At 39.7% G+C, this 12,167-nt stretch overlaps 1 protein-coding gene across 1 annotated transcript in view; it reads right to left on the minus strand.

Moving 5' to 3' along the window:
• Positions 1-317: 317 nt before the first annotated feature.
• The window catches only part of LYPD6 (LY6/PLAUR domain containing 6), a 32,016-nt gene continuing 20,166 nt past the window's right edge, over positions 318-12,167 (minus strand). The window contains exons 3-4 of the mRNA XM_052636139.1: positions 2,570-2,700; positions 318-485 (exon numbers count right to left, since the gene is read on the minus strand). Of these exons, the coding sequence (XP_052492099.1) occupies positions 318-485; positions 2,570-2,700 (299 nt within the window). The remainder of the gene's footprint in view (positions 486-2,569; positions 2,701-12,167) is intronic.

Here is a 12,167-nt window from a genome sequence, read left to right on the forward strand (position 1 = left end):
GGACTTCTGTGGTTCGTGCGTGTATTCCAAACTAAGAGCCCCAGATCTCAGTAAATGAAAAACTATTTTTTGGAGGGAAAACAAATGCTTATGGCATAGAATTCAGGGGTTGTTTGGGGGCAGGCTGCTTTGATGAGGTCTTGAAATGACTACATTGAAGCAATGCTTGTTCCTGTGGTAAGTAGAAGTGCTTGGCTGTGAAGACATCCGGAGTGCTGTGTTTTCACATATGTGACTATTGTCAGGCCAATGCCTCATGCATGACTATGGACCCTCAAGGCCCCCAGGGATTGCTACTACAGGGTGTCTCTGAGCTGCTATAATGTGAGTCCCAACCACACCCACAGGCAGGACACTATCACGGACATGCAGTGTGGGTGCCCATTCGTCTGATTTATGGGTGATGTTGTAGCAAATGTGGCATCGGTTTCATTTCGGGGAAGCGGCAAGTTACAGATATTTCCTTCACAACAGGAAGTACAGACCTGAAAGAAAGAAGAGAAAAAGAAGGGTGATGAGGAGCTGGCAGATGAAGGGGGCAGAGAGTTTTGAAGGAATTGGCTCCCTCACAGCAAGACTCAAATGAAAATTACCTGTTCTACAAAGGAAACACCAACTCTGTGTTTAAGTGGGTGGGATGAAATTTCACCCGGAAGCGCTGTGATCAAAATAAAACCTCCCGCCCAGACTAAACTTCTAGGGGTATGCGTTCTGTTTTTCACATCCTACTAAGTGGTTCTTATGGGTTTCCCTGGTGGCTCAGATGGTAATAGAATCTGTGTGCAATGCAGGAAACCTGGGTTCAATCCTGGTGGGGAAGATCCCCTGAAGAAGGGAATGGCAAGCCACTCCATTATTCTAGCCTGGAGAATTCCATGGACTGAGGAGCCTCACAAGCTAAGTCCATGGGATTGCAAAGAGTCAGACACAACTGAGCACAACAACATGTGGCTATTATACCATTTTACCGCCTTCCAAGGTCTCAGTTATTCCATCTGTGAAATGGGAATTGTCAAACTTACGTTTGTCAGAGAGGCTCTCTGACTACTTGAGGAAGCTGTTAAGACAGTAATTAATTGGCTATGTTTTCACAGTGAAAGTGAAATGCCTACAACCCAGTTAATTTAAACTTATTTAACTTTCATTAGAACTGTCTCCATAATTATCTCCACTCCCATGGGTAAGTTAAAATTTGAAGGGCTTTCATTTATGCAGTTACTCCTGCTTTATACTGCTTTCCTCATGCAGCATAAGAAAAAAAAAAACCAAAAGATTATTGACAGAAATTATTTTAGGCCATGGCTCCCAAAGTACAGTAATCTCAGCTTCAACTGCAAAGTTACTAGAAATGCAAAATCTCAAACTTCACCCAAAATTTAGCAATTTAGAATCTGCATTTGAACAAGATCCCCAAGTGATTCATATGCACAGTAATGTTTGAAAAACTCTGTGATGCTTAATATCTTGTAGAGATCTGAGTTTGGTCATAGGTGACATGGACTAGGAAGACATGATGTTGAAGAGAGAAACCAAAGGTCAGAAGTGAGTTTGGATTCTGTCTGTCACTAGTTCACCTGAGCACATGAATCACTTCTCTGACCTACAGCTTCCTTCTTGGTAAAGTGTCACCATAATATCTGAAAGCCAAGCTTAGCTTGGAGTGGGGTAGGGGGATCTGGTCAAGTAAAACCTTTGGGTTTATGTTTCATATTTCAATTATTATTTATGACCATAATTTCTCAATAAATCAAAAAAATGAATTTCTAGTGTATTTCACAAGTCACTTGAAAATTGAGTGTTGTCTTAGGAGAAAGAAGCCCCCGCTAATAGTGAGAGTGGGGACTGCCTCCAGCCACCAGGAAGGTGGCCCAATGGGGAGAAGATGGCAGCCTCCAAGGTCAAGGACTGACATACAAGACAGGTACAGCCAGCTTGGAATGAATGGCGGGAGAGTCCAGGGTGTTCCCCACTCCAATCATGAGTCTGGCTGCCCTTCTCTGAGTCTTGACATTTTCCTTCAAGGCTGCCTTTGACGTCTGTTCTACACTGAGTGCTTCTGTCCAGGGACCAGATGGAGTTTAAGGAAAGTAAACCCACAGGAAACAGCAAGGTCTCCTGTTACTGGCTCAAATGACTCAGGAGCCAACGTGTTAGTGTTGGTCACTCAATCATGTCTGATACTTTGTGACCCCAGGAGCCAGCAGATAACTTCCAAATCAATGTCCCAATAAAGATACGTGCTCCACTTTACAGAAAGTTATCAAAGCTAAATTGCCTTGTCCATCCTCAGTTGAATGAACTTAACAATAATTTTCAATACTTTCCTGGTGTTGTGTTTACATAATTTATATTGGCTTACATAATTTATACTGGTTATCCTACACCTTGATATAATTTTTTTATTCTTTTAGCACCAACATGAAAGGAAGCATCTTTTCATAATGGTATGAAGACAGTCAAAAGTCAGCCTACATGGGGTAGTAGGTTCATGGAGCTCATGAGCCCTAGGGGGCATCTGGAGAGGAGGAAGCCTGACTATGGTGTCCCGACATTTGCTTTGTTGCCAGACCTTGTGGCCTTCATGCTCGGAGTCTCTGCAGCCAGTGGACAAGCAGTCTTCCAGTGGAACACAGCGCTTGGTGACAGAGATGCTGTTTCCCGTGACTTCCATGGTGTGTTGAGTGTAGCAGTATCTAGTCTCTGTCAATAGGGAAAACATGTTTTAATTGAGATGGGAAACATTAGCCCAACCTGGATGAAAACCAAACAACAGGAGTGTCGACACTAAGATCTAACGGCACCCTGAACATACACTGTGTTAAGTTGATATCCAATCCCAAGATCTCCTTCGAGAGATCCACTTCGCTGTGATAGAAGGAGACCTTCTGAATAACACTGCTCTCTGCCCATAAAATCCTCATAAACCAAGACCTAGTGGTACCACTCTTTGTCTTCCAACAAATGTTGCCACTGCCAAATTTTGCCATGGTACTGATTTTTATTTTTAGGGCATGAGAGGTTTGGAGGAATGATTTAGGATGTGGGAATCATATAATTTTCAGGAAGACAAAGGGGTGAAAAGTCGAAAGAATGCAAGGTTAAAAGACAAAAAGTGAGACAGGTAATGAAGATCTTCAAGGAAAGAAAAGACTATACCAGAGACTGGTGTGTGTGTGTGTGTGTCCATCCAAGTGTGTGTATAAGTGTCCTTACATGTGTGCCCATATACAAGACTGGGAAACAGCTATTCCAAGTATGACAGAATGATTAAAAACAGATTCATTGTATCTGGAGAAAATGACTTCATCCAAAAGAAAGAACTTTTTAGCCTATGAGCATTGAATCCTACAATTCATGACAGGAGAAAACTAATCCAGCAATAAGAGTTATCTCTCCCCAGGGTGATTTCAGTTTCTTTCCAAAAAGGCAGATGGACACCATGAAGTGAGTTTTCAGAGTCCCTCTAAGCTTAGGAGTCTGAAAACTTGAGATTTCCTCCAAAATTCCATGGAGAATTTTTTAACTTGCAATTTAAAGAATAAAGAAAAATGACTTTGTCAATGTAATTCTTTAAGGCCTCTAGGCAGTGTTCAGCTTTCTAAGCCTGGGATTTAGGAGAATGTTCCTGCTTCACTGTCAGATTGAAAAAAATAATAATAACTCTTAAGAAATGCCACCGAGATGTTTTTCATCCCTATCTTGGACCCAACTTTGCATGCTTTATACATTTTGGATAGTTAGTGGCTAAAATAGAATTATGACCTTCTGTGATATTATTTATTAGGCAATAAAAATTCCCCTCACCAAAGTACCAAAGTTAAGAGAAGAAAACTCAGGAATTTTAGGCCCAGAGAATGAGCTAATACCACACTGACATATTCTGAGGGTCATGAAAATCAGGGGTTTAATATTCTTCCCTGATACCCTCATCCAACAGAATCTGAGTGGCCTGATTGAGTCTTGCTAAGGGTAAAAACGTGTCCAAAGGGCTGTTCTCACACTGCACCCAACTAGAATTTCATCATTTGGGAACAGGTCAGGGAAGTTTCTAGTCCCAGTTCAGGGAAGCTCAGGATCTGGGGGCTGTCTGGAGTAGGTAAAAGTAAGGTCACCCTATGAGCTCACAAGAAAACCTGAACGTTTTGTACCCGGCGATGGTTCTCTCAAAGTTCTAAAATATTTTCAAATTGAAATGGTTGCTTTTCTGATGAAGAGGAAGTGGCATGATTTTTTTACTTATTTTTTAAGCCTTTAGCAGTGTTTAACAAATGGAAGCCAGTGCCCTGAGAGGTTTACCGCATCTTCCGAAGAGGACTGGCTTACTTTAGTACCAGACCTGGATGTTTACAGCCATGTTACTAGATGCCTTTCTCAGCCCCCACCCCAACTTTTAGACATTCAAGAAAGCAATAAAAACAGGAATGTTCTTATCTTCTGTCTCTTCTTCCCGCAGACAACCAGGAACAGCTGCCAGAGGTTTTATTGCTCCAAATATAAATCTGAGCAGATAAGTCATACATTTATGGAATAAGTAAATCATTACATGGTTTCAGTTTGGGAAATTAGGTTTTGTCCCTCAAGTATCGAATTACTTTGTTTTAAGGAAGCCTTATAATAAACTTCATATTACTACTTTTTGTTCATATTTTTATATCTATAACAAACTCTCTTTTAATTTAGTTACTGGAATAATTAAATGAAAGTAGAGACAATTGATGAACCTGTTTTTTTTTTGGGGGGTGGGGGACAATATGCAAAAGCCCAATATGTAATAAGCCAATTCTTGCCATTCTGTGAGGAAAATGGTGATCAGTGATGAGACTGGTTAAGAATTTTTTTCTTACATGTCAACAAGTCCAATCCATAAAACAAAGATACATTGAGAACACCCCATTACTTGCAGCCATAGAGACCTCAGATCTGAAGTGTGAATCCCTTGGAAATATCCATTCTTAAAACAAAATCCAAGGTGAATTGTGAAACGTTAATGTGGAAAAGGATTCGGGAGTTAAATAAGTGTTGGAAATGCTCAAAGTTGAACAGCTTGCTTTAGTGGATAACTTATGAAAGCCTTGAATTTATATTGCGATCTCCAAGGAGCGAGGGCTGGGCAAGCAGGCAGAATTTCCCAAGCAGAACTAGGTGGACCACATGTGACTTATCACTGGACCGTAGGATTGATAAAAATTCAGCCCCAAGCCCTGCTCTCTATGCATTTTGAATAATCCTTGGGTTAGTAATGAGGTTATATGAGAATCAAGCCTGCTGATAACTTCACACTAAAAGGATTTCAAAGACTTTTATCTAAAAGATAAAAGATGGATTTGAATTTCTACCAGGTTAGTTTCAGCCTCTAAAATCTCATACTCCACAACTGCATGGAATTCCCAGAGGTGGTGAAACAAAAGTCTTTTACTATGATACTCACAGGCATTCAACTAAAATCAGAACTGGGTAAGAGAGCTTGATCAACTACTGGAAAACACAAAATTTAATTTTTATGAAATTCACACACACAAAGTTTCTTACAGTAGCATAAAGTTGGGTTATGTATTTTAGTATACTCTGCCAATCCATTTCTTTAATTTTGCATTTAATGTAATTAATTATTTATATGGTAGCACTTAATTCTGCCATTTTAATTTTTATTTTCTGTTTGTTCTGCTTTGTGTTTGCTTGTTTTGTCTATTTTCTTTTTCCTCCATTCCTGTGAACATTTTCTAGAATTCCATTTTGATTTTTCTACAGTGTTTTTGGATATATCTCTTTTTATAGCTTCTTTTTTTTTAAGTGGTTGCTCAGGTAGTGTTACACACATAACATCACAGTCTGCTGGCATCATTTTATCAGTTCAAGTGAAGCATGGCAATCTTCCCTCTGTCCATGTCTTATTACCATCTCATTTGTAATATAATTGTCTTCAATAATCCCTTACATACCTTTAGAACCACATTAGACAGCACTACAAATTTTGCTTCAACCATCAAACATAATTTAGAAAACTCAAGAGTAGAAGTATGGTCATATTGTACTATCAAAGACATATTTTCGCTTAGCATGTTTTTTCTTCCTTTCTGATATTCCAATTTTTTTTTTTCATCACTTTCTTTCTGTATAGAGAACTTACTTTGGCCATTCCTTTAGAGTAGGTCTGCTGGTGAGAAAGTTTCTTTGTTTTCTTTCATCTGAGAATGTCTTATTTCCCCTTTCTTTCCCAAACAAAATTTTCTCTGGGTATGGGATTCTGCATTTTTTTTTTTTCTAATGCTTGAAAAATGTTGTGTCATTTCCTTCCATCCTCAATGGTTTCTGATGAGAACTTCTGTCAAATAATTTTTCTCTGACAAGGTGTTTTTTCTCTCTTCATCTTTCAGTATTTTTCTTTGTTTTTAGTTTCAGAAGTTTGACTATTTATGTGTCTTTGTGTAGGTTTCTTTAGTTTTATCCTCTTTGGGGTTCACTCAAGTTCTCAAATCTGCAGGATTTCATCTTTAGCTAAATTTGGAAAGTTTCCTCCATAATTTCTCTGGTACTTTTTTCAGCTCTGCCCTTTTTCTATCTTTCTGAGACTCCAATGACACACTGGTAAATCTGTTGCTATACTCCCGCAGATCCCTGAGGCTCTGTTTTGGGAGGGAATTATTATTTTTTTTCCTTTCTGTTGTTCAGAATTTGGTAATTTCTATTGTTCTACCTTCCAGTTCACTGATTCTTTCCTCTATTTGTTCCATTCTACTGATGAGCTCATCCATGGTGTTTTAATTTTTAGCTACAGTATTAACAGTTTTGAAATCTCCATTTGGTTCTTCTTTATATTTTCTATTTTTTTTTTTGGCTGAGATTTTATTTCTCATTTGTTTCAAGTGTGTTTGTATTTGTTCACTGAAACATTTTTGGTATGGTTACTTTAAATCTTTATTAGCTAATTCAAACATCTTTGTAGATATCTCATTGCTCAGTTCAGTTCAGTTGCTCAGTCATGTCAGACTCTGTGACCCCATAGACTGCAGCACACCAGACTTCCCTGTCCATCACCAATTCCAGGAGCTTACTCAAACTCATGTCCATCACATCAGTGATGCCATCCAACCATCTCATCCTCTGTTGTCTCGTTTTCCTCCTGCCTTTGATCTTTCCCAGCATCAGGGTCTTTTCCAATGAGTCATTTTTTCTCATCAGGTGGCCAAAGTGTTGAAGTTTCAGCTTCAGCATCAGTCCTTCCAATGAATATTCAGGACTGATTTCCTTTAGGATGAACTGGTTGGATCTCCTTGCAGTCCAAGGAACTCTCAAGAGTTTTCTCCAACAACATAATTCAAAAGCATCAATTCTTCAGTGCTCAGGTTTCTTTATAGTCCAACTCTCACATCCATGCATGACTACTGGAAAAACCATAGCTTTGACTAGACAAACCTTTGTTGGTAAAGTAATGTCTCTGCTTTTTAATATGCTGTCTAGGTTGGTCATAGCTTTTCTTCCAAGGAGCAAGTGTCTTTTAATTTCATGGATGCAGTCACCATCTGCAGAGATTTTGGAGCCCAATAAAATAAAGTCTCTCACTGTTTTCATTGTTTCCCCATCTATTTGCCATAAAGTGATGGGACTGGATGTTAGTATCTATTAATTGTCATTTTTCATTTTGTTTGAGATCTTCCTAGTATGACAAGTGCTTTTTTATTGAAACCTAGACATTTTGGTATTATAACATTTCAGATCTTATTTAAACCTCCTGTTTTAGCTAACTTCCTCTGACTCAGTCCCAGGAGGGGGAGGGGGTCTGCAGCCTCATTACTGCTGGGTAGCAGTCAAGTCCAGGCTCCCTACTGTCTCCTTTCACAACTGAGAGTGCTCTCCTCATTACTTCTGGGTGGGATTTCCAGCTCCCTACTAGGTCTCCTATGATACCTTCTTGGCTAAGAATGGTAGGAGTGCCTTGTTAATAATTCCCACATGGCCTCAACTGACGCCACTCTACTAATGGGAGTCTGGCCTTATTACCACACACTCCCTAGTAGAGTCCTGACTCTCCACTTGGCCTCCTCTGACACAGTCCCAACAGGGATTGGGGGGAAGAACAACGCCATTACTGTTGGATAAGGGTAGAAGTCCAGGTCCCAGACATGGTCTGTACTGACACCATGGGGGAGGCCTCATTACCACCCAGGGGGAATCTCAGCATCTCAGGGGAGGTTAGTATGTCTCATTACAGCTTGTTCATGGTGGAAGTCTGAGCCTTTGTTAGCATGGGGGTGGTGGTAACCTACAATTGTTTTCTGTGGTATTCGGCTGGAGTGGTTATTGTCTAGATTTCTGTCTTTCTAGGCTGCCTCCTTCTTGGTCCTTCGGCTACAGAGAGATAACTTTTGTTGGAGTTTATTATTTTGGTGCCTGTGATATTTCCAGGTTTCCAGCTTTGTCATCTCCAAGTCTGGAATGTATAGGACAAAAACAAAACCCAGAGAACTCACCTTCTTGGGTCACGAGGACCTTAGCTAATCTGCCTTTTTCTCTCTTTCAGTCTTTCTTTTCACCAATATATATAATGTTCAGGAATTTAGTTGTACTTAGCAGGAGGAACAGAAAAGTACATCTGCTCTGTCTTTCCAAAAATCCTCAGCATTTCTGACATTTTGAGTTAGCTACTTCTGGGTTGGGAGACTGATTGTACAATGTAGTATATTTATCAGCATCTGTGGCCTCTTCTTGCGAGATGCCAGTAGTACCCCAAGCTGTGACGACCAAACATACTATGGAAACATACTAGTAAATGTCCTCTGAGGGGCAAAACCACTCTCAGTTAAGATAAACCATTCAAGATTATAATCTTCTTGAGTTTAAGGTTCATTCTTGAGTATGTCGGCATTCCCCACCCCCACTCCAATATACAGCACAGGACCTTGCATAATATAGCAGGTGCTTAATGTATTAAGAATACAGGTGGATGGGTGGAGAGAATATATATCTATATCTATATCTGGTCTCTTCAACTCAAGGTTGAACCAAATCAACTCTTTAACTTAGTTCTATGATATCTATAACATCTCTTCCATTTCTGTAGTTTGAGTGATCTCTTCAAATCTGAAAGTGAAATAATACTATATTTCAACCAGAAGCACAACCTTCACACAGTATAACTGCTTTGGGAAATCGCTTGCCAGGATTTACTAAATCTAAACTTATACATATCTTAGGAATCAGTAATTCCACCCTTAGATATACATTCAACAAAAAAGATAAGTACTTGAATGTTCATAGAAAAATTATTTATACAAAAAAAACTGGAAACTACAAAAATCCCAATGATAGAATGAATAAATAAGTTATGGCATATACCCACACAGCAATGAGAATGAATTGCCTAGAAGTAGACCTAACAAAATGAATGAATCTCCCATAACACTGAGGGAAAGAACTCAGATACAAGATGGTATATACTGTATGATTCCACTCCTATTAAAAGACCTGATAAGAAACAAAACTAATCTACGCTATTGGAAATCAGGAGGATAATTTCCTTAGTTTTCTAGGGCTGCCATAGTAAAGTCGCACAGTCTGGGGATCTTAAACCAAAGAAATTTATTTTCTCACAGGTCTAGAGGCTAGAGGTCCAACATCAAGATGTCTGCAAGGTTAATTTCTTCTGATGTCTCTTCACCTTTCTTATAGATAATCATCTTCTCTCTTTATCTTTACATGGCCTTCCCTTTGCATGTTTGTGCGCTAATCTCTTCTTATAAGGACACCATATTGGGTTAGAACCTACCCCAATGACATCTTCAAATACAGTTACATTTGGGGGTACTGGAATGAATTGGGTGGATGGTACAATTCAGCCCATAACAGGGCCCTTGGTGGTAGGGACAGTGACTAAAAATAGACATGCTAGAACGTACTAGGGAGTGGAATACGGTCAATTTCTTAATGTGCGTGCCACGTACATGGTAAGATCAGTTTGTAAAAATTCATCATGCTGTTCACTATTCTGTATGGATATCTCAATTTTAAGTTCAGTTAAATGAAAGTGAAAGAAAAGAAGAATCCATGATGAAGAAAAATAGACTTACAAGAAAGCTGAACTACAAATGAGCTGCAGATAAGCTGAATTATTTAAGGTGTACCCTAATCAGGAACGTTCACATGCTCTCCTCTGGTGTCCAGGCATCTAATTAATCTCGTGGCTTTCCTAGTCCTATCAACTGCTATCCACAGGCCTGTAAAAAATACTGTTTTCTTTTCCCAAGTAAGACATGACTCAAGGCAGAAAGGAAAAGTAAATAAATACTTTTCAACCAGATTGAGTCATAACTGCTCTCCTTTACCCTGCAGTCAGCATTTCTTGAAGCAACTACTAAACAGTTACTTCTCTCTTTTTTAAAAACACTATCCACAGTTCTTAAGGACAAGTAACACACTTCAGGAATCTCTGCTTTAAAGCAAATCCCTGAAACTCAGAGAGTGATGTGTTTATCTCCAGACAAAGACTAAGAAGGTGACTGAAAAGGATGCAACTCGAGTGAGGAAAAATAGAACTTTATGGTGGACAGTAGTTAAAATCAAAGCAAAACACAAAAGCATCAAATCGATGCTTCCTATCTGCGGCAATTCTGTTAACAGAAAATAGTTCGACAGAAACACTGAGTTGGAGTAGGTCAGATGCTCTCAGTTCAGTTCAGTTCAGTAGCTCAGTCGTGTCCGACTCTGCGACCCCATGAAATGCAGCACACCAGGCTTCCCTGTCCATCACCAACTCCCAGAGCTTGCTCAAATCCATGTCCATAGAGTTCGTGATACCATCCAACCATCCCATCTTTTGTCATCCCCTTCTCCTCCTGCCTTCAATATTTCCCAGCATCAGGGTCTTTTCTAATGAATCAATTCTTCGCATCAGGTGGCCAAAGTACTGGAGTTTCAGCTTCAGCGTCAGTCCTTCAATGAATCTTCAGGGCTATTTCCTTTAGAATTGACTGGTTTGATGTCCTTGCAGTCCAAGGGACTCTCAAGAGTCTTCTCCAACAACCCGGTTCAAAAGCATCAGTTCTTCGGCACTCGGCTTTCTTTACAGTCCAGCTCTTACATCCATAATGACTACTGGAAAAACCATAGCTTTGACTAGACAGACCTTTGTTGGTAAAGTAATGTCTCTGCTTTTTAATATAGTCTTAGTTTTCTGAAAGTTGAGTTTTAAGCCTACTTTTTCACTCTCCTCTTTCACTTTCTTCAAGAGGCTTTTTAGTTCTTCACTTTCTGACGGAAGGGTGGTGTCATCTGCATATCTGAGGTTATTGATATTTCTCCCAGCAATCTTGATTCCAGCTTGTGCTTCATCCAGCCCAGCATTTCTCATGATGTACTCTGCATATAAGTTAAATAAGCAAGGTGACAATATACAGCCTTGACGTACTCCTTTCCCAATTTGGAATCAGTCCGTTGTTCCATGTCTAGTTCTAACTGTTGCTTCTTGATCTGCACACAGATTTCTCAGGAGGCAGGTCAGGCGGTCTGGTATGCCCATCTCTTGAAGAATTTTCCAGTTTGGTGTGATCCACACAGTCAAAGGCTTTGGCGTAGTCAATGAAGCAAAAGTAGATGTTTTCCTGCAACTTTATTGCTTTTTTGATGATCCAGCGGATGTTGGCAATTTGATCTCTGGTTCCTCTGCCTTTTATAAACCCAGCTTGAACATCTGGAATTTCACGGTTCACAGTTCACATACTGTTGAAACCTGGCTTGGAGAATTTTGAGCATTACTTTGCTAGTGTGTGAGATGAGTGCAATTGTGTGGTTGTTTAAACATTCTTTGGCATTGTGCCTTCTTTGGGACTGGAATGAAAACTGACCTTTTCCAGTCCTGTGGCCACTGCTGAGTTTTCCAAATTTGCTGGCATACTGAGTGCAGCACTCTCACAGCATCATCTTTTAGGATTTGAAATAGCTCAACTGGAATTCCATCATCTCCACTAGCTTTGTTCATAGTGATGCTTCCTAAGGCCCACTTGACTTCGCATTCCAGAATGTCTGGCTCTAGGTGAATGATCACACCATCGTGGTTATCTGGGTCATGAAGATCTTTCTTGTATAGTTCTTCTGTGTATTTTTGCCACCTCTTCTTAATATCTTCTGCTTCTGTTAGGTCCATACTATTTCTGTCCTTTATTGTGCCCATCTTT

The sequence above is a fragment of the Budorcas taxicolor genome, chromosome 2, assembly GCF_023091745.1.
Source record: "Budorcas taxicolor isolate Tak-1 chromosome 2, Takin1.1, whole genome shotgun sequence".
Classification (NCBI taxonomy): Eukaryota; Metazoa; Chordata; class Mammalia; order Artiodactyla; family Bovidae; genus Budorcas; species Budorcas taxicolor.